The 26,526-nt window shown below is 37.5% G+C and overlaps 1 protein-coding gene across 1 annotated transcript; it reads left to right on the top strand.

The window, feature by feature from the left end:
* The first annotated feature begins 1,582 nt into the window (after positions 1 to 1,582).
* Positions 1,583 to 23,964, top strand: mtnr1ba (melatonin receptor type 1Ba). Its single transcript, XM_073817608.1, has 2 exons — positions 1,583 to 1,781; positions 23,096 to 23,964. Exons 1-2 carry the CDS (start codon positions 1,583 to 1,585, stop codon positions 23,962 to 23,964), a joined length of 1,068 nt encoding a protein of 355 aa, XP_073673709.1.
* Positions 23,965 to 26,526: the final 2,562 nt, after the last annotated feature.

Below are 26,526 nucleotides of genomic sequence, written 5' to 3'. Positions count from 1 at the left end.
AACAACAACAAAACATCTCAGCATTTTTAGAGTACAGAAAAGCTACCCAGCATCTGGATAAAATGTTAAAAATAACCCAATGAAATGACCCAACATGCTGAGCCCAGCCATTTGGGTTACAAAAATAACCCAGCATTTATTTTTATTTTTTTGAGTGCAGAAAAACTACCCAGCACCTGGGTAAAAATGTTACAAATAACCCAATAAAAAGACCCAACAGGCTGAACTCAGCATTTAGGATAAAAAAAATATTATTATTAATAATAAAAATTTTAACAGCTATTTCAGCAATTGGGCCTAGCATCTAGCAATGTGAGTCAATAATAACATTCTTGTTGATGAAAATGTGTAATTTTCACATTTTTAGTTAACTGCACCTTGCAGTGGTTTTTAATTGTTTAAAAGAGTCATTAATATCTACTAATTTTAACAGGTTGTTTTATTTAATCTAATTTATTTAAAGACATACTTAGTGTTTGGTGATGGCTGTGGAAGCTGACCTGAAAGTATCGCTCGGTACCAGGCAATCAGTAAGAAAACGCTCCAAGGCCTTTCATTCAAAACCGTTATTTGTGGCAGCAGGACGCCCTCACGTGCACCTGCGCGCTCTCAGTACAAGTTCAGACGCACGCGGAGGCTCCCAGAGCGTGTGAACGGGGCAGCTGTAAACAGCCGTGGCGCGCACTCGCGGATTTTGGTCCTCAATGAGGAGAGCGGGAGAGACCGGCCGTGCGGAGCGGGTCGAGGGCGACGTCTCTCCAGCTGTCGTTTAACTGGACTTGTCCGAGAACTGGACTGGAAACTCTGCTCGCGCGCAGCCAGCGGGAACGGAGTCGCTGAGGGACTCGCTTTGGGGCGGGAAAACACGGAATTACCCCTCAGAAATGCTCATTTTCCAAGTTGGATTCTTTCATTTAACGGCAGCCTTGCTCCTCAAATGCTAAGACCATCGTATTGGATAAAAATAAGCGTTTTTAACGACACACACTTGTGTCAAAATCATTTACATTCTGACACTCCTAAGGCGGGAATTCAACCGAAACCGGAGCCCATCATCCGATCTCACGCATTGGATTCCGTCGCCACCGAGTGAATTAATAAATAAATAAAGTCTGACTGACTGGACATACAGACGAGCTCACGCGTCCCATGTTTGACAGCTTTTTGAAAGCGTCTCAGTTTACCTCAGCTCAAGCAAGAGGAGGAAGAATTGGATGAGGAGGAAGAGGGGTAAACCCACGCCAGCGTGATTCCTTTAGTCATCAATGGGAAATACCAGAGCACACGCCACGGGGTCGAGCGTCGCCGCGCTCTCACCGTGAGAGAGTTTTAAAACAACGCGCGGTGAGCAGGAAAAAAGAGCACTGTGAAGTTAAACGTATTCGTCAACCAAGAGAAGAACCGTGTGGAGAATTTATGTTTCATATGCCACATGAATGAGAAAACACAACGCGTCACCGGGCTTCCCAACGCTTGTTGGGAATGTGGAAATGTTTAACTACTGTCGAAGGTGAAGATGACAGAAGCTTCGTGAGAAAGATACCGAGCGTGTTTTTGTGAGAGGGGGCGAAGTTTATTCGACATGCCCGAGAATGTCTCCCTCATCAGGAACCGGACGGAAGTCGGGCAGGGTCGCGCTTGGGGTAGCGGAGCAGGCGCGCGTCCAGCATGGGTCGTCACGGTGCTGGCCAGTGTGCTGATCTTCACAAGCGTGGTGGATGTGCTCGGTAACGTGCTGGTGATCATCTCGGTGCTCAGAAATAGAAAACTGAGAAACGCGGGTGAGTGAGTGCGCGCGTTCAGTCCACATTAATTAACCGGGAGATGAGGGGATGTTCGCACATGACCCGTTATTGCATTCAAAACAGCTAAACGCAAGATTTCCAAGACGCCTTTTTTTCAAAGTTACATTATAAAACGATATTAAGAGAAAAAAGAGCACAAGAACGCGTCCTTTGTGAACCTCCCTTAAAAGTGGATGAGAATCATCCACTGGCTCATGACAAGGAGTTATTAGGATAATACTCGTATGACTCATTTGCAGTTTCAAAATAGGGTCATTAATACTGTCATCAGCTGTGGAGTATTCCCGTGCCACACGGAGAAATTCAAGAATAAACCTAGTGCTTCATTCACACGCTTATAGCGACCATTCACGTGCACAATATGGCATGAGCATGAATGACAATACAAATCTCATACAAAAAAAAGACGAGAATTCGTCTAAAATCATTTTGAGATGACAACCATCAACCGTTCTGCCTTTGAGGCATTATTTGAATATTTAAATCCTTTCGTTGTCTTTAAATGTCAGCCTATTTGTCTTTATAATCGTTTCTTAAACTTATACAAGCACATTCTCTGTTAGTTAATTATTTTAAATGTCAGTTCTAGAAATAGATTAACCCACTAATTTGTCTTGTCTATATGCATACTGATTAGTTTAGGAAAAACAGGCTTGCCTCTTTTAAGACCATGAACATCTTTTATGCATGTAAATGTGTAAATTATCATTTGTCATTGATTCTTTATGAGTTCATTCATTTTTATGATCATTTCCACAAAGCAAAGCTAAAACAATATGTTTCGTGGACACGAGAGGGTTTGGCGTTACATAACACGCAGATATCAAAGACGGTCAGAGCCTGAGAATAACACTGTGCACTCAAGGCTGTCTGACAGTGATACTTTAACGGACATTTGAAGACCATGTGAATGTGAGCCAGAGAGTTGCGGTTTGCTCATGAAGATGACAGATGTTTGGGTATTTCATTTTAAAATTCTGAGCAAATCCAAAATTCAGTATTTAACACACACACACACACACATAGACACGTGTGTGAACCTGAGAATAAGTGCTGGGGTGTGAACTGCATGTCTGAAACTGCAATAGCTCATATTTACCACCAGCATCTATCACTTATGTGCTCGCTGTGTTGGTGTGAGTGAGTGTGAGAGAAAATAAAAAGCAATTCCAGATAATTCCACTCAGGAAAAAAGCCTTTTATTGGAGTCCCTCATTCATTAATATAAAGTACCATATGGTTTCAAATTGTGGATGTTCATTTGCATTTTTTCATTCTTGCCTGGCAATGCTTTCCAGCTTCAAGCCTCATATAGCTATGATGTCTTTATATTGTGAAGTGTTAGAGACAGGCACACAAAACCTCAGAAAGCATAAAGAAAAGAATCTGCATTAGAAAAAAGTGAATGTATAAGAAAAAAGCAATGTAAGAAAACAAAAAATGCCGGAGAGAAAAAAAAAAAGATGTATTCTTAAGTTCTCTTTGTAATTTGCATCTGACCTCAGAATGCCATTGTCCTCTGTGATGCCTTAAAGTTTCATTGCTCACTAGAGCACTGGAAAAAAACATCAATGGGAACAGAAATAAGACAGTGAGAAAGAGACAGTAGGTAAACAAAGATTTGCACTGCAATATCTCCAAACAGGCAGTCAAACCATTCGACAGCGCTGTGTTATTAGGTCAAAGTTTGATATGTCGGCTGTGTTCTGTAATAGTCATCAGTAATGTGCAGTGTCTGCGAGCAGCAAGGGAAAAAAAAGAGAGCTCTTCTATGCATGTCATTGCGTCTTTGGAGATTTTTGACATTTTCTTATCTTGGAATGTGCAGGTGGCATCATCCCATCACTGTCTTAACAAAGCCACGGTAACCACGGCAATGTACCCGTTTACCAGCACAGCCCTGCACTCCAGCTTTCAAATAAAACATGTTGTCTACAAAGGGATGAAGGGAAAGACCGAAATGACAGAAATGTTGCTGTCATTCCCCTCTAAACACTCCTTTTCACTCTCATTCTTCATCTCTATCATGCTTTCAAGCCATTCCTTTGCTGTTGAAGTTGTGTCTGTTGAGCTGGTGTTTATTCAGACAATTAGATTTGGTCCGTGACCTCACATTATAGGCCTCCGAGTGTATTTGTGTACCACAAGGTGACATTCAGTGTCTTATTAGCATAGAGTGATGAGCTACTAGTGCTCTATATAGATACTCAAAGGGCGTGCGATAAATGTTGCGTATCTGACACCCTTGACTGCATCCTTCACTTTGACCTGTGATGATTAGGGAAACACAAGTATGTAGTGCTTAAATGATGGCAGTAGTGCCTGTTCTTGTAAATGCTTGGATTTGTGCTGTGTCCAGTTGAACTGCGGGAGCATGTAGTATTGATTAATACATCAGATGTGTTTAGTTTTTTCCTAAAGGTTCCATTCGCTGTGCAGTGCTGGAGAGAATGAAATCCTATTGGTTCTAGGGAGACTGTATGCAAGTTAGATGACAAAACCACGCCCACACTTCTGTCCGGACGCGTTTCGTCACGCCCTTGCAGCTGTGTCATTCTCTGGAGTAAAAGAAAGTGATGTGTTCAAGACATTTTTCCTCGTAAAATTGAGGGTCATATCCCTGTGGAGCAGTAAAGGCCCTTTCAGATGATTGATGACAAAGATGCATTGAACTTGGAGCGAAGCATTAAAGGGATGGTTTCAGAAACCTTTTTCTCTTCAGCGGAGCACAAAAGAAGATATTTTGGAAAAAAAATGTGTTTTTTTGACGGTGTACAACACTTGTCAAAAATCATTCTGCAAGTCTTTTGCAGCAATTGTTAGGACATTTCTGTTAGCTTAAGAGTCGTGACACACCAAACAATAATAAGGAACTAGCTGCGACAAAAGCAGACTGTGTTTAGTCCAGGGTCAAAAATATGCTTTTTGATAGTGGCTGATGAACACGGTAATTTACGCACACAGTACTCTATCCACGTAAGCTGTGTGCCCAGTACTGACAATAAATCCAAAGTAAATGCAAAGAAACAGTTTGTCATATTATATTAACATGCAGTGAGGCAACCCTCTTTTCTGTTTTAAATGTCTTTATAGAGTAATTTGTTTTTTTAGTTTTATTTCAGGAGGGATGCAAACTTAAAAAGTCCATCCATTTAATAGGAAATATGAGTTTCTTATGCATTCGCTGAGGAAAAAAAAAACTCTTCAATTTATTAGGCTTCAGAACATTTTTAAAGGATTTTCACTTCCAGAATAATAATTTCCTGATAAATTACTCACCCCATGTCAAGATGTTCATGTCTTTCTTTCTTCAGTCAAATAGAAATTAAGGTATTTGTGGAAAACATTCTAGGATTTTTCTCCATATAGTGGAATTCAGTGGGAACCAATGGGTTGAAGGTCCAATGCAGGTTTAAAGGGCTCTAGACAATCCCAGCCGAAGAATACAGGTCTTATGTAGTGAAACAATCAGTCATTTTTATTGCAGATCTTCTCAAAGTCATTAAGGTTTCATGGCTAATGTTTGGCAGCTCAAACCTTCAGCTCCCTCCACAGATTTGCTATGGGATTAAGGTCTGAAGACTGGCTGAGCCACTCCAGGACCTTAATGTGCTTCTTGAGCCACTCCTTTGTTGCTTTGGCCGTGTGTTTTGAGGTCATTGTCATGCTGGAATACCCATCAGTGACCCATTTTCAGGGAAGGAGGTTCTCACCCAAGATTTGACAGTACATGCCCTGCCCATCGTCCCTTTAATGTGGTGCAGTTGTCCTGTCCCCTTAGCAGAAAAACACCCAAAAGCATAATGTTTTCACCTCCATGTTTGACGGTGAGGATGGTGTTCTTGGGGTCATAGGCAGCATTCCTCCTCCTCCAAATATGGTAAGTTGAGTTGATGCCAAAGAGCTTGATTTTGTGCTTCTCTAAATTCAGATGTTCATTAACAAACTTCAGACGTGCCTGTACATGTGAGCTCACGCGTTTTCTTTGAGACTATGGTCCCAGCTGCCATCAGATCATTGACAAGATTCTCCCTTGTAGTTCTGGGCTGATTCCTCAACGTTCTCATGATCATTGAAACTCCACGAGGTGAGATCTTGCATGGAGCCCCAGACCGAGGGAGATTGACAGTTATTTTGTGTTTCTTCCATTTGCGAATAATCGCACCAACTGTTGCCACCTTCTCACCAAGCTGCTTGATGATGGTCTTGTAGCCAATTCCAGCCTTGTGTAGGACTACAATCTTGTCCCTGACATCCTTGGACAGCTCTTTGGTCTTGGCCATGGCAGAGAGTTTGGAATCTGATTGATTGCTTATGTGGACAGGTGTCTTTTATACAGGTAACAAACTGAGATTAGGAGCACTTAGTTTATTACCTGTATAAAAGGTATGAGAGTTTGGATGAGAGTTTTTCACCCTTCCCTACCTTTTTGAACCAGAGTACAGATGAAGAACTAACCATGCATGATCTTTCCTACATGGTGCATTAAGTTGTAGACGTGCATCGCAGAACTAGTGCAAGACGAGGTTAAAAAGTAAATAAAATATATATATTTTTTAGAAAATGACCAATTGTTTAGCTAGATAAGACCCTTATTCCTCGGTTGGGATTGTGTAGAGCCCCTTAAAGCCCATTGATCCCCATTAAAGTCCACTATATGGAGGAAAATCCTGGAATGTTTCCCTCAAAAACCTTAATTTCATTTCAACTGAAGACAGAAAGACATGAACATCTTGGATAACATGGGTGTGATTATTTATGATTCTGGAAGTAAACTAATCCTTGTGCTCAAGCCATCTTGTGTATTTTCCTAAAAACACAGTATTTTTGTAGAGCAGTGTTCTATAAAATAATATATTTTATACATTCCATGATAATTAGTCACATTGGATCACAGAAGGAGGTTATTTTAAACATTTGACTGATGTTAGTTAATTTTGGAGCAAAACAAAAGTTGCTTTGATGCCATGTTAAGCTAACTAGCCTTTATTCACTTCCTGCCAGAATGTGATTTATGATTCATTTGTAAAGCAAATCCGCGTAAAATCAACATAATGTTTCTTTTTCTTTTTTTTCAAAAAGGGCATTTCATACAAAGGCAAAGAAGGTGATGTGAGAAGTTTGATCAAAGTAATGAGGTAATAAAACAGTGTGAATAGAAAGTCACTCGCTCCTGCAGTCATCAACATGCATTCCGCACCGCCATCACAAGCAGAAGCAAGTCATCTGCATCACCCAGTAATCACATTAAATGATCAAATAAAGCTGGACAAAGATTCATTTTGGTGGCTGCCAAAATATTTTCAATGGAAAACCCCTGTGTGTTGCGTCTAGGCTACAAAGTTGCACTTGTACACACCACAAAGACTACAGTCAATGGCCAACTGTCACATATGGTTATAAGAAAATGCCTATCTAATATAATAAGGTGGTAATAGACTAAATTTGTTATTCAAAAATGAAACAAACTAGCAGTGTTAATTTTGACAGCAAATTTGGATTTAGTCTTAGTCATTTTAGTCATAGTCTTTTGACTAAAATGCCATTTAGTTTTAGTCATCTGAATTGTTTTAGTTTTAGTCAACTAAATATCGTAATATCATAAGATTTTAGTCAATTAAATCAACAGTAGATTTAGTTGACTAAAATCTAATGGGTTTAGTTAGAGTGTAATGCATTTATTAAGCATGTCTCTAAAATTTCCAAACTCATTATATGGGTTTGATATTAAGGATTTATCATGATAGACACAGATTTAACTGCTGTGACACCCAACATGCCTTTATATTAAAATGAATTAAAACCACTTCTCATAAAAAAACAAAAACATGGCCTTCTTTTTAATGAAATACCAATGGTTATATAGGCTAATTATACATTCTTATTTTGTTGCTTGATTAACATCAATGCCACAGACAATGCCAACTGTTTACATTCACTTAAGACTCACTTTCTCCGAATACTCGTCAAAACGGAGAATTCCACATAATTTTGTGTGTATTTCTCTGTTCATGCGATGTGAAAGAGGTGCTTTCTGTGTTTGCATGCTTTGGTGTGTGCGCTCAGAAAACCAGACCGAAGTGTTCTCTTTTGTGTCAAATTTAACCATGTCTGCTGTTCTCTTACTCTTAGATATTGACAATTTTGAACATTTTATGAGACATGCAGCAAATGTATGCTAGCTTATGTCCGTTGGATATATCAATAGGCTATGTTAAAGTTCAAATGTATGCATCTAATCTCCTAACCACAGAGCAGATTTGTTTTAAATGAATCTCTTCCCAAATTGTCCCTCTCTAACATTTTCATCTCGTTTTTATTCGTTGTTGAAAATGTAAATAGATTTTCGCCATTCGAAACGAGTTTTATTTTGTTAGCTTCTCGTTTTCGTCAGTTAAAAAAATGTCGGTGACAAATTGTTCGTCAATGAAACTAACACTGGAAACTACGGATGTGGATATACAAAGCATAACCGAAGCAGCTCTTGCGTACTATTTTGAATATAAGTCTAGACGGCCATGTCATTATAAAAAATAAATGCATAGGAATGCACAAATGAAGTTATGTAACATTAAAACAGCCATTTTTTTTATTGGCAAAAAAAGACAAAAACAAAAACCTATACATTATTAACAGTCCTCTTCAAAGGGGTCGTGGTAAAACAATCATACTGTCACTGTCAAAAGCAAAGAAGTTGCCAGGAAAAGAAAAAAAAATGATAATAACTTTTAAATAAATAACAATTTGAAAAAATAAAATTAAATACAACAGTTTAAGGCACCCAATAATATTATGTTCATCTCAACTCGGCCTATGTAATGCCCCACAGTCCGTTTTTCAATGTCCAACTCCCAAATGGAAGAGAAAAGCGTCCAAAGTTTTGTAGAACGGAAATGGTTTGTTTTTAAGGAAAAAACTCAAGGCTTCAACAGGCATAATGTCCAATACACTCTAAGTCCATTGTGTCTTTGTTGGTGGTTTAGCAGAAATCCACTGTAGCAGTATGCAATTTCTGGCAATAAATAATACTATTTTGAGCAGTTGAATCTTAGAAGAACTCCAGGGGCCTCATTTATAAAGACTTGCGTAGAAACCATCCTTGATTTTATCTAAGAACTTTTCTGATTTGATCGTAAGAGCGATTCAGAGAAACGAACGTACACACGAAATCCATGCGTACGCCAGTCATTCGGTTATAAATCACAAATGATCGTGGAATTGTGTGCAGCTGAACGTTCCGCCGTCGAAACGCCCCTGCTTAATTAATTAACATATAAAATGAGCTCATTCCTAAAGCAAAAACTCTGTGACAATGGCAAGTAAAAAGGAGCGCAAGAAATCAAATTATAGTGAGGCTGAACTATCTGCAATACCAGGCATTACCACAAGGAAACGGTCGTACGCCAAGCTGGAATCTGACGTGGAGATAAGTACTTTGCCACGTCAAAGACGGTTTTTATAAATCTGTACTTTGACGTGGATTTGATCGTACGAACACTCTAAGATCAAATCAGTGCGTAAGAAAGTTTTATAAATTATATGAAAGAATCCCTAAAATACAGACCAGTGGGAGAGATTCCCAGTATGTTACTAATTTCTTGAACAACATCCGACTTGAATGCCTAAATAAGAAAACAATCAAAATACAATGAAAATACATACCAAACAGCCATTTTTGTGTGTTCTCTTGACATTATTTACCCGCTTTCATCACTTTAGCTTTTCTTCTCACGCACTGGTTCACTAAGGTGAACAGCCAATCAGAGTAATCCATCTCACCGACTGCCTGACGCCCATTCAACATGCTCAATTGGCCAAAAAAGCCACCAACAGGGTCCAACTAGTGCCGACAGCGCAGAACACACCCTAAAACTGAGCTGACAGATGCTCGACGAGAGCCCGGTGTTCTCCACCAGCTGATAGATGACTTGGTGTGTCACGGCCTCTTGTCACTTTTTGCTGTGCAAACTTGCACACTACCTAGCAATCTTGTAAAATCTCCAGTGAGAGGTGGCTCTTTGTCATTTCAATGGAAAAGCGAGAGGTCAGAGTTTAAGAGCTGTAAAAGTGATTGGTGCGTCTGAAAGCGTAGAGGTCGAAGTGTAAAAGTTTCGGAATTGAACACAGGCTGCAGAGGTCAGTCAAAAACAGCATCAGTGTCAACGGAGACTGGCCACGTCAGCGACGCACAGTGAAACGTGATCCGTAGCTGACAAAGAAAAATGTAGCGTTTTCGACATGAACGTGGGTGTGTGTGTGTGTGTGTGGCTATTTTATACAAAGCCGTTTGATCATCCAACAAAGCCGCTCCTTTATACACACACCCACTAAAATTTCCTCAGATACAGGGTTATCGGTGCCAAGTGAGATTACAAAGTCCCCGAGGACATTGCCTGCGGAGCTGCTACCACGCGAAGCACTTTAGACCCGCGTTCATTTATCTTATGCATGCAAACACACACCCAGTTAGGTAGGCAAAAGAGAAATGCGATCGTGGTATAACCCTTCATGTGTGTTTTTACCCTATGAAATAGTGATTGTGTTAGTGAAGTCCTCGTTAGTTTGGGGTCATTAGAGATTTAATTAACATTCATGTTGACTAAGCACTACCCTTCGTTGCCGTCATTAATGCTTGTGTGTGTGTGTGTGTGTGTGTGTGTGTGTGTGTGTGTGTGTGTGTGTGTGCGCGTGTGTGTGTGCGTGTGTGTGTGTGTGTGTGTGTGTGTGTGTGTGTGTGTGTGTGTGTGTGTGTGTGTGTGAGCGTTCCCTGTTATACTGTTTTTAATTAAAGCCTTTGTGTGTGCTTATGTGTGTAAGAGAGACACCCGGAGGAAACTTTTAATGCTCAGAGGTGGCTCAAAAAACCTAATGGAGTTCTCATGTGTGTCTCATTTAAATATCCCCTTCCTCTTTGAATTTTCTGCATGGGGCGAAATGAAATTAGCCGTTACTGTACCTGGGCCAAATGTGACCACAGTTTGAGACATTGTTGAGCTCTTTTATCAGTGGTTTTCCCAAGAGGAAAATTTTAATTTTTAATCTCATTGGTGTCTAGTTGAAACAGTTGAAGCTTTAATGAGACCCATTGGTGTAGCTTGACATTTGGGCTAGTGGTGAGCCAGACATTGATAGTAAGTTTCTACACTCAAAAAAATGATTTTTCAGTTTTGTTCATTTTACCTGAGCAATTCATGTTGAATTAATGCCATTTTGGCTATTTTTCATTTCAACATGATTGTGTCATGTTAAACTGACTTAAAACTGTCACTCGTTGGTTTAACATGAAGTTTTCATTTTAAAAGTACATGTTTCAATCACTTAGCTCAGTCAAACTGTTAAGACTGAATTAAAAAATAATAATAATTATATATATATATATATATATATATATATATATATATATATATATATATATATATATATATAATAACTTACATATTTATTCTTTATTTTAAATATTTTGTTTATTAATTTATAGCTTGATCATAATTATTGTACGTGCAATTAAATGGTTATTGGTGTTTTTAGGTTTGTTATTTGTCTTAAATTGCTGTTACTTGAAAGACAATGCATTATATCCATTTAAAGGGTATTTGGTTTGTGTCGAAAGAAGCACACACTAGCCTATTAGTATGTCTAGTGACAAAATAAATCTAATGTGGAGTTTAATAATAAACATTTATTGAGCACATTTAGTGCAAAGCAACATAAATGAACATTTTATTTAAAAAATAAGGCCTTTACTGTTGATTTAATGTCTACTTTCTAAGTTTTGAAAAACAAAGCACATAAAATTATTCATAATTACTCATTTTAAAACTTGTATTTTGAGAGAAGAAACTAGAAGAGAATTACATAACTATACATTTGTACTACATACAATTAATTAAGAATAGTGGACTTAAAAAAAAATAGAATATTGACATTACGATATACACCTATCACTTCACACTCAGCACATTCAGCACAGGAGGTGGCGGTATGCACCGAAAAAGTTGGTATGCGACCCGCCAGTAAATCCATAGAAGAAGAAGAAGAAGAAATCTAAATAATAAATCAGACTGATACAAATAATGTTTAATAAAAGTCAGTTGCACATATAAATTGTGTTTTTATTAAGTCAGTCGGACTGAATGTCAAAACAGCCTGAAAACAAACGACATTCTCAACCTAAAGGAAGCGGAAATTTGTTGTGACGCAATTTGCATATCCCGGCGGCAACATTCAAATGCGTTATTGCTGCGCATGTCTGAAATAGATCGTCACGCCATTATGGAATATAAGCTTAGAACAAACAGGTACGTGTTCATCTATTTCTATCACTGTTATTAGAAACAATATTATCAAACTGTTTTATTTTGTCGGTTGATACTGATGTGTTATTATGACAGAATGCACGATTGTAAGGCTAAATGAGATGACCGCGCTATCAACTGAATTAAACGGCAAACAAACAGGTAAGTTAACTTTTTCGTCCATTTGCATCAGTCTAATTAGAAACAATTTTTACAACTGTTTTATTATGTCGACTGATAGGCCTACGGGTGAATTTATGATAAATGTATAAGTCAGAGTCTCCCTTCTCTCTGAGGTTAAGAGAGATTTTACATAAAATTAAATGTATTAAAATGCCAATAAGTCAAATAAAATAATTTTGCCATATAAGCACATTAGAACACATAGGCTAGCTAGCTTTTTTGGGCATACATTTAAGTTTTGGTGTTTTTCTCTTTGTTTTAGGTTTGTGCTGAATTTGCACAGATAACAACTGTTGCCTTAATTTCAAAATTCTTCTCAAAGCTGGATGAACACACTCCAAGTCTTCTGAGGACCTTTGCCAAGAAAGGTGAAGCTCAGGGACAAAGGATAAGGAAACTTCCTGTGCCACTTACAGGGGTATGATAACTGCAAAAATGTTTTTTCTAGATAAATTAATCATTTGTTTCTCACTTATGATTTGTGTGACTTGAAAATGTATTAGTTGATTGGTACATGTTGCTAATTTTCTTTATTTTCCCTAGTGTGTCTGTATTAATGTTAAGACGGAGTGTGTCCTCAAAGCCCTGTTTGTCTACCTAAATGAGGATCCTGACAATCTCATCAAGGAGTACATGGTATTATTGCCTGAATATTCTGACAATATTTTATGTATAACAATACATTTTTTTTTTTGTACGTTAGTATTAATGTACTTTGTTTTCTTTTTATAGGATGTCGATTTTTTCCAACGCTGAAGCTGCACTCAAAGAAATGGTGATGGGCGTTTTTGTCATCGGATGTGAAGTTGGAGATGAACCTGCAGATGTTGGAGTAGTTCCTGAAGGAGTTACAGCACTAGAAGGGCTTGGTAATGTAGCTAATGGTGTTGCATTGCTGATTGGGATTATTTATGCCCTAAATCTTAGTTATCCGACGGAGCTTCGATACAACTTTGAACTCCTGCGAAAAGTGTTCCTGGAGCTTGATGGACACAAACTTTCCACCCCAGTTCGAGCCCTCAAGACCAAGCTTTTTACACCTCATAAAAGGACTGATCTTTACCTTGAAACTGTGTTTTGTGTGAAATGGTCAAACATGTTCATGTTTTATGTTCACACATTTTTAATGCCTTTATTGATTTGATTTTTATTTTTCATTTGTACGTCAAGGCAAATGTGAAGAGGAATAGTTTCCTTAATTACATTTGTCCTTAACTCAACCAAAGAAGGTCAAGGAAAACCATCAAGGGTTTTGGTGACTCATGGGTTAGTTAATGGTGACTATTTAAATTTAAAAAAATGTTTTTGTCAAACTTGTCCTTTTAAACACTTTTTTTCAATGACGGTTTTAAAGGGATAGTTCACCCAAAAATGGAAATGTGATGTTTATCTGCTTACCCCCAGGGCATCCAAGATGTGGGTGCTTTGTTTCCTCAGTAGAACACAAACAAAGATTTTTAACGAAAACTGGTGCAGTCTGTTAGTGATTTAATGGAAGTGGTTAGGCACCAAGCCTTTGAAAGTAACAAAAAACACTCACAGACAAATCCAAATTACATCATGTGGCTCGTGACGATACATTAATGTCCTAAGACACGAAATGATCGGTTTTTATGATAAACTGAACAGTATTCATATAATTTTTTTTCTACCTTTGATACACAGCCACGTCCATCTGTCATGAGCACGAGCTCATCATTCGGCTCGTTACCCGTGTACGCGCTCTGGTGTAGTTTACGCAAACGCCGAAAGCGATCTGTCGCATACGACACTCATTGTTTACACAGTGCACAGAGATTTTGAGTATATTGGCTATTCAAAACGGTAATTACTTGCTGTAAGTGTGTGTGTGTGTGTGTGTGTGTGTGTGTGTGTGTGTGTGTGTGTGTGTGTGTGTGTATATATATATATATATATATTCCGGCGTTTGCGTAAACTACACCAGACACTGGTAACGAGCCGGATGATGAGCTTGTGCTCAGGACAGATGGACGTGGCTGTGTATCAAAGGTAAAAAATTATATAAATACTGTTCAGTTTCTCATAAAAAACAATCGTTTCGTGTTTTAGGACATTAATGTATTGTCACGAGCCACAGGGTGTAATTTGGATTTGTTTGTGCGTGTTTTTTGTTACTTTCAAAGGTTTGGTGCCCATCCACTTCCATTAAATCACTAACAGACTGCATCAGTTTTCGTTAAAAATCTTTGTTTGTGTTCTACTGAAGAAACAAAGTCACCTACATCTTGGATGCCCTGGGGGTAAGCAGATAAACATCACATTTTCATTTTTGGGTGAATGATCCCTTTAATGGCTTATGACTGTTCTTCAAGGAAAGAGGTTTTAATGACAATGTATTTTAAATAGTTTTCAAAGATGTTCCACATAGCACACATTGTGTTTGCTTTTCCTTTACAAAAATAATCCTTACACATTTTGGAATTAGAATACATTTACAGACAGCTTGATGGACACAAGCAGTTTGATAAAGTTTTGCACTTCAGTGGAGGCCTGATGAACAAACATAACCCAAACATAATATTATTTTTTTCTTTAGAATCGGAGGTTATTTCCTTTTTGTGAAATGCATTAAAAGCAAACACACTTAGCTATTTATTTATTTTTTATTAATGGGTTGTTTTACATGTAGGAATGTAAACCTGTTTTTTTCATTTTGCACTGTAAAGGAAAACATTTCTGTACACATTTGTGTTTTATATAAATTGTCAAATTCAGGCTTAATGTGTTTATAAGTGTTTTGAAATGTTTTTGAAACTGTGACACCTGCTTAAGCTGTTCCCTAGTAAAATGAATTTATTACATATTTGCTGCCTCTGTAGTCATTGAATTATGGGGAAAAAACGGGTGATATTCATTATTTAATAACATATAGTAGTAACTTGACTAAATGGGATTAATTAGAAGTGATGTAAACATATCGGCATAACATCAAGGATTAAATTTAAGATAACACGATTAATTGAAGTTCAATAAAAACCATTGATTCAAGTTAAAAATAAGTATTTAAATCTTGTTGAGTGAATGTCAACTGTTCATGTTAAATGAACACAAATATTTGAAGCTGGTTTAACATCATCCATTGTTGTTAAGATAATGTGGCGTAATCACGTGGAACCACTGTCCACGATTAAATCATGTTCAACCAAAGTGCTATTTTTTTGAGTGTAGATTTTATATTGAATATTCATTTGACCTGTTTGAACAACAGGCTTGAAACGCTCTTGTGCATTAGTTGTGCTTATATAAAATTGAATGTACATTCCAGTTTATCCTGAACAGACCTTTTGCCCCAAACACACTCTTAAAAATAAAGGTGCTTTAAAAGGTTCTTCACAGCGATGCCATAGAAGAACCATTTTTGGTTCCACAAAGAGCCATTCAGTCAAAGGTTCTTTGAATAACCATGTCTTTCTTACCTTTTTATAATCTGAAGAACATTGTTTCACCACACAGAAACAGACAGGTTCTTCAGATGTTAAAGGTTCTTTATGGAACCATTTAGACAAAAAAAAGGTTCTTCTGTGGCATCGTGAAGCACTTTTATTTTTAAGAGTGTACTGTAATGAAAAAACAGCATATGCTGGTTTATAGGAGAAGTTCACTTCCAGAACAAAAAATTACAGTTTACTCACCCCCTTGTCATCCAAGATGTTCATGTCTTTCTTTCTTCAGTCGTTAGGAAATTGTTTTTTGAGGAAAAAAAATTCAGGAATGTTTTCCATATAGTGGATTTTGATGGTGCAAGCAAGTTTAAATTTCCAAAATGCAGATTAAACACAACTTCAAAGGGCTCTGAACAATCCCAGCTGAGGAAGAAGGGTCTTATCTAGTGAAACAACTTAATTTATATACTTTTTAACCTCAAACGCTTGTCTTGTCTAGCTCTTCGTGAACTTCGTGTGTATTCTGGTTCAAGACAGTTGGGGTAGGTCAAAAAACTCCCATCTCTTTTTCTAAAAAACATAATTTCTTTAGGACTAAAGACAGAAAGACGTGTACATCTTGGATGACAGGGGGGTGAGTAAATTATCTTTACATTTTTGTTCCGGAAGTGAACTTTTCCTTTAAGCTGGTCCTTAGTTGGTCTTGAGCTGGTTTAAGATGGTCCTGAGCCAGCATATGCTGTTTTTTTTTTTTTCAACAGGGTTTGTAATGTGAAAATAGTTGAATACACTACATTCTTTACTCCAGTTAACCCATTTTCTGTTTCCACTGTTTGACATTTAGAATTTTCCAGCATGTAAAAGTTTCTGTGACTTGAATAGCAAAAGGAATACTCATCGATTACTCACCCTCATGCTGTCCCAGTTGTATATGACTTTCTTTCGTTTGTGAAACACAACAGAGATTTTTAGACAAAATAACGCTGGCCTGCATCACATTTGCTGAATGAAATCCAATACCTGTTTATTGCCAGTTTTGGGGTGCTGAATCCAAAAATAGCACCTGTTTTGCTGGAGCATGTCACAGTTTCGCACAAAATATGATGTGAATTCTTGTATTATCACTTAATCAAACAGAAAAACTGCCACAAAGACATGATTCCTGCCTTCATATGAGCCAGGTTACAACTACAGTTGAAGTAAAAACATTACGCACACCTTGCAGAATCATAATTGCAGAATTATTTTACCAAAATAAGAGGGATCATACAAAATGCATGTTATTTTTTTAAGTTAGTACTGACCTAAATAAGATATTTAACAATAAAGACGTTTACATATAGTCCGCAATTTATAAAAATAACCCTGTTCAAAAGTTTACAAACACTTGATTCTTAATACTGTGTTGTTACCTGAGTGATCCACACTGTCACTGATGCCTTATTTGTCCTGAACAGTTAAATTAACTGCTGTTCTTTAGAAAAATCCTTCAGGTCCCACAGATTCTTTGGTTTTTCAGCATTTGTGTGTATTTAAACCCTTTCCAACAATGACTGAATGATTCTGAGATCCATCTTTTCACACTGAGGACAACTGAGGGACTCATTTGCAACTATTACAGATGCATTAAAATCTGGGGGTGTAAACTTTTGAACATAATGATGTATACATTTTTCTTATTTTGCCTAAATATCACATTTTTTCCATTTAGTACACTGGTCTCAAACTCAGTTCCTGGAGGACCACAGCTTTGCACATTTTCACTCCAACCCTAATCAAACATACCTGATCCAGCTAATCAAGGTCTTCAGGATTACTAGAAACTCCAAGCAGGTGTGAGCTGAAGCTGGTTGGAGCTAAACTCTGCAGAGATGTGGCCCTCCAGGAATTGAGTTCGAGACCTGTGATTTAGTACTACCAATCAGAAGCTACAGAAAATACTTATATGTTTCCCAGAACACAAAGTAAGTTAAATTTACCCTGATCTTCAAATTCAAAAAGTTTTCACCCTCTGCCTCTTAATGCATCGTGTTTTCTGAAGCATCAGTGAGCGTTTGAACCTTCTGAAATAGTTGCATATGAATTCCGAAGTTGTCTTCAGTGTAAAAATATGGACTCAAAATCATACAGACATCAATGGTTAGGGTTCAAATACAAATTTGTGGGACCTGAAGGATTTTTCAGACGAACAGCGGTCAGTTTAGCTGTTCAGGACAAACAAGGGACTTATGAACAACTATAACTAAAATGTTTGTAAACGATTGACCTCAACTGTGTTAAATTCTCAGCCTATTTTTGTGTATTGATCATTCTAAAGACACTTAATTTTTCCACTTTTTCCAATCCTTTTGCAAATTATACGTTACTGTAAATTATACATTTTGAATATTCTTTGCCATTAGAACTTCGACTATTTGACGTTGTTGTCACTTAGAAGTTGACATTTGAATGCTTTTGTTATATGATGAATATATGAATAGTTTATTTTGTGATAAATCTAAGCGACGTAAGCGTGTTGTGTATCGACATGAAACACAACAGTCTTGTTTCTTCTAAATTATGGATGGATGGTCACATTAGTTTTGCATGGTTTTTGAAGTGCCAGCTTTGAGGGACCAGTCCAATTGCATAATATGGATGAATATGTAGAATATTGTAAAGCTTGTAATTTTGAACGTGACTCTGATCCCAAAGGAGCTTTTGCTGTAACAGCTTCAGCTGTGTTCTGGGTTCTCTGCTTTTTCATTCTGTTCTGCTCTTGCAATGTGAAACACATCACAGACAGTGCAGATCTGGTCAGCCAATTTAATTTAAACAAAATCCCGTGAATTTTTCCACTGGAATACACTTGGAATCTCTCGTTTCTCTCACCAATTCACTTGCAACTCTCTCTATGTTTTATGGGGTGCTTTAAAACTTTATTTTCTCTCCTTGTCTTCCCTTCTAATCCCTATTAGCATTCTATACTGGAAATTTTTCTGAAGTAGGGAAACGCAATAGTCCAGACACCAGATATTTTTTGTCTGTCAAATCACGGAAAGCATTTTCCATTTCCAAGATGTATTCTTATTATATAATGGGTAAGTGATACAATCATTTGGAAGCGGGGGCCAATGTGTTTTTGAGTGTGAAGGCAGCAGTTCAAAACTTCATCTGTTTAGCAAACAAACTAAATTTTGTTCCAAATGTCAAAGCCCAGAATCCCGCAGGAAGCATCTGTGTATCTGGCACAGTATTCATCTCCTTAACACTTATTCCTCACACCCTCTTCCTCACATCAGCATGCGGCAGGATCACAGAGGTAATGAGCGCAAGCGTGTGTGTGTGTGTTTGGTGCTCAACTAAAGCCGATTTTTATTTGTTTCTTTGCTGTCATGCTAAATTCTGTTTTCAGGTTGAAGAGCATACATTCTGGCCCAAGAGATTAGACCAAATTTCTCTCTCAGAAAGCTTTCGACGTTCCAATTAAAACATTTAAAAGTCCAGCAGCTTTCTTCCTCTTGCCTGTTAATCTTCTTGCGAGAGAGGACGAAGGCGAATTGAGTTGTAATAAGTGAGAGGAAAAGAGATGGATCAGAAATCAGATACGGTGAGAGATATTGACACAGAGCGGGAGAAAGATAGCAGACATTGACGGATCCAAATGAGAAAGACAAAATGGAGAAGAAGAGGGAGGGTGAGATAAGAGGAAATGGCCAGCTGTGAAAGTTGACAGCAATTTGCACTGACCCTAAATTATTCTATTTCTGGAGACATAAGCGACAGTGACCAGTGCAATGCAATGTTGGCGTATCCCACAGTTTAAAAAAAGTTTACATTTATGCAAATGAGAATTTAAACCGTGTCAGAAAGTGCCTTTCTAAGCATGCATTGCTAGTTATTCATCTTGCTCATAATATAATGCACTGCTGCAATATCTATACCACCGTATTAGAGCAAGAGGAATGGCTACTAGGGACCTGCCGACCTCCAGCAATAAAATCAGTGTGAATGAAGCATCAGTCATGTACTGTAGATGAGAAATGATATAGAATATTAAGCTTAAATTATCACTTTTTATATGGACTCTTATTCCCAGATGCATTCAATCGATATGCACTGAATGCATGTATCCATTACAAAACCTATTTGAGTTCTGTAACGCATTGGTTTAGGAGTACAAGTGTGTGTCTGTGTGTGTACAGTACTGTGTTGAACTCCATATGAACTCCGTCTGTGGTATAAATGCTAATACAACCCGATCCAAAGAGGAAACTTCAACTCCCAACAAACCAGCACACAACACATGCATGCGAGAGGCTGACTGGTAAACCAAGTAAACATGCACAAACAAGCACTGTAGAGGAGAACTCAGTGTCACAGACACCGCACTTAATCTAATGGATCTGAACTTTGTGTGAACCTTAGAGTCAAAATACTAGAGCACCTGAGCCTGTCCTACATTCTCACACACACAAACAAATGCTCCCACACTCCCAGACATGCAACATGTCGTCTACAGTTAAGATGTTGTAGTCAGGTATCCTTACTTGTGTTTTTGAGTTTTCTACACTATGAACATTTATAAAAAAGTGTGTATACATAAATTAATTTTATTTTCTAATGGCAGATAAATGCCGCATCAGTGCTACGATTTCATTGGAATTTTTGTTGTTGTTGTTGTAAATCTGAACCTCATACATTTTGATTGGAATCGAATGAGTCTGTTTTTCAAAGCTGTACCCAACAAAAAAGAAATTCAAAATTTGTTGTTCAAAACCAACAGAGCATTTGTTGTCCTAACCAGATGTAATGTGATGAAGTGTCAGGCTTCATCTATTCTATATGACGTTGATGACTTAGTGGCATTGAGAAGGCCCGTCCACATTACCTCTTATTGGTTTAAAATCTTGTTCTACACAGTTATGTATTAAACATAATTTTTTTTTCTCTGATTGGCTGTGCTGCATTAAACAGCATTTGCAACAGCATGGTTAGCACGTAGTGTGAATACCAACCTGATCTCGAGATAAAAACTTACCTGTGCAACCTTTTTCGCAAGCCACAAAATACGAACCGCCATGTACGTTTTCTGACATTTTCGATGTGAAGTGTCCTCTGAGTGGCGCTAAAAGAGTGTTTGTTTTTTCTCCCGAAATAGAGGAACATACATATGGTACGTTTTATGTGATGTTGGTTTTTAGTATGTGTCACCGCAGATCTGACTTGAAATGTCCATTGAGTGGCGCTATAACTCTAATACTGTGACGTTTTAAAATAACGTACCATCTACACTACACCTAAACCTACCTGATAGTATGAACAAAAGTGAATGTGACGTAAAATTCCAATCGAAAGCGTGTCGTTTTAGCTTGTTTTTGATCTTTCAGCTCTTTCATTGTTTTTCATGCAATTTGTACCCAAGCATTCCCCATCCTAAGTCCAATTCCGTGCCGCTAAGATACCTAGCAAAGTTGTTAGTACGTCCAGAAAGCGAAACATATGGAGCTGTAATCATAACTGTCTACAAAAATGATTACAAGTGCTCTCTAGTGTTGGAAACTGCAGTGATATGTAGCCTACTTAGTATGTATTTCGTGTCCTGCGAAATAGTTCCCACAGGTACGTTTTTGTCAAGAGTTCAGGTAGTTAAATACATATTATTTAAGGGCCCATCCACACAGAGACACGTTTAGCAGTATACATAAACATTTTGTATTGTATAGGCGTTTTGTCCAGACAACAGTGTTTTGAAAGCCTGAAACCGCTATTTTTTTGTTTTCAAATCTAAAAACAACACCCTTTTTTCGTGTGCACAGGCAACCCATATATTTTGTGAAACGATAATGTCATCACCCCATATCTCGACCCTAGTCAGACACTTCTACGTCACGCAACAGCAACGCAACAACAAAATGAACAAACAATGAAGGACTGTATTTTTATTAAGTAACATTAACACAGATTAATAAATTGTTTAATACATGTATTGTTCCATGTTCGTTTTGTTGTTGTGTTGGGATTGTATAGAGGTCACAGGGTTCATGCGATTCCTCCAAGTCTTCAAGTCTCCAATTTTAGTTTATCTCTGTGGCAGAATTACAGCGCCACACACTGGTCTGGCATGAACACTACATCGTTTTTAGTGGTTTTGTGTATATGGAGATATTTTTTTAAAACCATGCTGTGTTTACGAATTTTTTTTAGAACAAGGAAGAAAAATCAGGGCTCTTAAATTTGTGCAAACGCTAAAAAAGGCTTTGTTGCAAAATATAAAAAATAGGAAAATAATTAATAATTAAATACATTTATTGAACATGATGTTTTCTTACAAAAACTGGAGAACTATGTTTTTTTATTCTACTCAATGCTTTTTCTATTTCTATATGTCTATAACAAAAGTTATATATAATTTGAATTATACATTATAAAAATAATACATTTTTATATATTTTTTTTAAACAATTAAAATTACTTTTAAAATGGTATAGCTATTGTTTGGAGTGAGGAAGTTTTATTGATTTTTTTTACTTTTTTAATATATTTAAGATTTTAATACTTCTATTCAGCAAGGTGAAGTGACAGTAAAGACATTTGTATTTTTGCGATTTTTAAAAAAAATCAAATAAATGACATTTCTGAAAAATCAAATGATACTGAAGACTGGATGAATGATGCTAAAAATGAAGCTTTCACAAAAATAAATTACATTTTAATATATACATTTTTTTTAAAGAATGTAATAATATGTCACCCTGAACCACAAAACAGCCTTACCAATAATAAGCTTTCCATTGATGTATGGTTTGCAAAAATAGGACAATATTTGGCCGAGTTACAACTATTTGAAAATCTGGAATCTGAATGCACAAAAAAAATCAAACATTAAGAAAATCGCCTTAAAGTTGTCCAAATAAAGTACTAATCAAAAATTAGGTTTTGATTTATTCACGGTAGGAAATTTACAGAATATCTTCATGGAACATAATCTATACTTAATATCCTAGTGATTTTTGGCATAAAAAAAAAATCAATAATTTTTTGGCACTCGCTACAAATATACCCATGCTACTTTCGACTGCTTTTGTGGTCCAGGGTCACATATTTCACACCATAACTGTTTATACTGTAGTTTTGATTAAATGAATGCACCCTTGGTGAGCATTAGAGACTTATTTCATAATTGTATAACCAAAAATCCTTACTGCTCTTCCCTGACTACAACTTACTGTTGTTGCAGTTTCTAATTTGCTGGTTTTCATATAATGTAATGATCAAGTCACTGAAGTTGATTATATAGGAATTTCATAGAGATTTCAGTTTTTCACAGTTTTTACAATAACAAATCTCCTTACTCTAATGCCGTAACTAAGGTCTTGTATTTTATTCTTTCTCTCTCTTTCTGTGTGTATGTGTGTGTGTACTTTAGGCAATGCGTTTGTAGTAAGCCTGGCTTTCGCCGATCTCCTGGTGGTCTGCTATCCCTACCCTCTGGTCTTGCACGCCATGCTCCATGCAGGCTGGTTGCCTGGAGAGATGGAGTGTAAGGTCAGCGGCTTCCTGATGGGAGCGAGCGTCATCGGCTCCATCTTCAACATCACCGCTATCGCCATCAACCGGTACTGTTTCATCTGCCAGGCCAACACCTACGAGAAAATCTACGGCCGCGCCGGAACCCTGGCGCTACTGACATTAGTCTGGGTGTTTACCGCCATCGCCATTCTTCCAAACCTGGCGCTGGGGTCGTTAACCTACGATCCTCGCGTTTACTCATGCACATTTAGTCAGACGACAAGCGCGGGGTACACCATCGCAGTGGTGACCGTGCACTTCCTGCTTCCTATTGCGGTAGTTACTTTCTGCTATTTAAGGATTTGGGTGCTGGTGCTTCGTGTGAGGAGGCGGGTCACAACCGACGTCAGGCCACGCCTCCGTCCGAGCGAGCTGCGCCACTTCTTGACCATGTTTGTCGTCTTTGTGCTGTTTGCCGTTTGCTGGGCGCCGCTGAATCTGATTGGCCTGGCTGTAGCAGTGGATCCACCCCGTGTAGCGCCCATGGTTCCTGATTGGCTGTTTGTGGTGAGTTATTTCATGGCGTATTTCAACTCCTGTCTGAATGCCGTAGTGTACGGACTGCTCAATCAGAACTTCCGCAGAGAATATCGAAGAATACTTCTGTCACTTTGTAAGCCACGCCTCTTCCTGCAGGAGACGTCGAGGGGCGGGACTGAGCGCAGCAACAAACAATCACCTGGAAACAACAATAACGACGATCAGCCCAAAGCGAACACAATTTAACATACCCACAATACATTTAACACTTCAAGAGAATGCTGCAAAACGGTTTTAAATTGCGTCCACTCATATTATGAAAATAACTTTTTAAGATTCCACCACAAGAAGAAAAAAAAAACCAATACCTCATTCATCGGAAACCGTACAATATTAATCTTCAGTATTAGAAAAATTAATTGCATCTCACAAGTATTACAATCACATTCAGTGAATGCATGCTAATGATTGAGAATAGTGCAATAAGTCATTACCAGACAAAAGGTGCCAGCTCAAGGAAGACAAAGACTGCTGAACATTTTCATTTTCTTCCAACATGCCCCCCTAGAAAAAAACCGTCCATAAATTCTCACCTAACAGATCCCTCACAAGAAGGCGGCACCCAGAGGACTCGCACAGTTTCACAAGTGCTTCCTTAATGATAAAACAACGGTAACAAAATGCTCCCCAATTGCTCACACATTTGTGACCGCTCAGCACCTTGACATACGTTTTCCCAGCACTCCAATAGCGTTAGCACTTTTACCACTGGTAAGTACACTAGAGCCTCCGCTTGTGCTATGCAACCAATTAATTTGAAGCTCCACGAAGAAAGTGTAAAACTAGGGCTCCCTTAGGTTTGCAGTAGATGTTATCCAAACGTTCCCCAAAACGATGCAGCAACGTTCTTGTAAAACTTCCCTATTGCTATGCAAACTCAACTTGAGCAACTCCCACAGCTGCATTCGTGCGAACACTGTGGAAATCTTCCTGTAACCTTCCCACAACATTCCTCTACTAGGTTTGCGGATGCCGTCCTATGGGAATATGCTAAAATGCTGCAAGAACATGTTCTTATATTCTCCATATAGTACGCTCCCTATGTCTGTGCACTAGCAGATCGCATCTGCACATACTGCACGTTACGGCATACTTACAGTGCATTAAAACTTTGAAAGTTTAGCATTAAATCCATTAACAGGGTTCAAATGATCAACGCAATTTAATAACATAGAAATAATGAGCATAGGGCTTCATATTGACTATTTGTCAGCAATTTTAATTGCTTACCAGTCTGATTTAAAAAATAATAAGACAAAATTCGAATAATCTTTTTAATATACCTACTTTAATATACCAGCATCTCACTCTGTCAATAGACATTTTATACATAGACACTTTAAGGTGCCAGTCAATCAAACCATAAAATATTAAAGAAGGACCTAATTCTTTTGAAATACATTTGATACTTTATGATCAATTCATACTAATATAATCATTTATATTTAGTTAAAAAGTCAAGACTGCTCAGTCATTGGTCATACCTGTGCCTTTTGTGTCTCCAGTAAAGATCATGTTGTTGAAAATTTCAAATAAATAAATAGCATCACATTTAAAGGTGTCTAAACAACTAATTCTGAACATTTTAAAGCAGTTTAAACCAACACATATCACAATTTTTCCTGTCCCCAGTTCTGTGTTGATATGTTTTTTTTTAAGATTTTTTCACGTTGTATGGTATATCAGTAATAGTTTTTTCTAATTTTAGCTTGTCCCTCAAAATATTGTCCTCCGCCCTGTTATATTCGACTACTGTCGATAATACATAATTTAAAATGGCTGACATCATTACATTGAAGGGAAAACAACTGGGGAGGGTGAAAACTTAACAGGGTGAGTTTGTGACCCTGGACCACAAAACCAGTGATAAATTTTATGAGTAAATGATGAATAAATAAGCTTTTCTTTGATATATGGTTTGTTAGGATAGGACAATATTTGGCCGAGATTTGAAGTTCTATTTAAAATTCTGGAATCTGAGAATGCAAAAAAATCTAAATATTGAGAAAATTGCCTTTAAAGTTGTCCAAATTAAGTTCTTAGCAATGCATATTACTAATCGAAAATTTGGTTTTGATATATTTACAGTAGGAAATTTACAAAATATCTTCATGGAACATGATTATTACTTGATAATCTAATGATTTTTGGTCTTAAAAAAATGTTTAATCTTTTAAGTGTTATGATGTCCAACAATATTAGGAATGACCTATTGCCCCTCACAGGGTTATAACACAGGCCATAGGCAATAACATCATGATCTTTACTAGGGACACAAAAGGCACTCAATCCTAGGAATGACCCTCATATAAGTTACTAGAATCACATTTTTTATAACTGGTACACTAAGCACCGGATCATTTTAACATCTCGCTTTACAAATAAAGCAGGTTTTATATTGCCTACCCTGTAAAAGTAGTCCCTCTGTCTGTGATGAAAAGCAATGGGCACACATCGTGCTGTATTACCTTTTCACAAAGAACGCACTTTGTGTACCACTGCGCTGCTTTTTTCTATAGCTCCGTTTCCATTACCCTTAAATTCCGCAAATTGAAATTGTGAATTGAAAATACGACTAATGGAAACATGTCAATTTGCAAAAACTCCCATATATACGTGGTTTTTCAGACAATTCTTTTTCAGACAAAGGAATATTGCAGACAAACTGCAATAAAAACGGCTTTTTCACATTTACAGGTCACCTTACGTACATAAGTCACATGACCATTATTTAATGTACCATAGCCT

Source organism: Garra rufa, chromosome 14 (genome assembly GCF_049309525.1).
Source record: "Garra rufa chromosome 14, GarRuf1.0, whole genome shotgun sequence".
Lineage (NCBI taxonomy): Eukaryota > Metazoa > Chordata > Actinopteri > Cypriniformes > Cyprinidae > Garra > Garra rufa.
The sequence above is the reverse complement of the archived record's forward strand: the minus strand, read 5'-3'. Positions and strand labels throughout refer to the sequence as shown.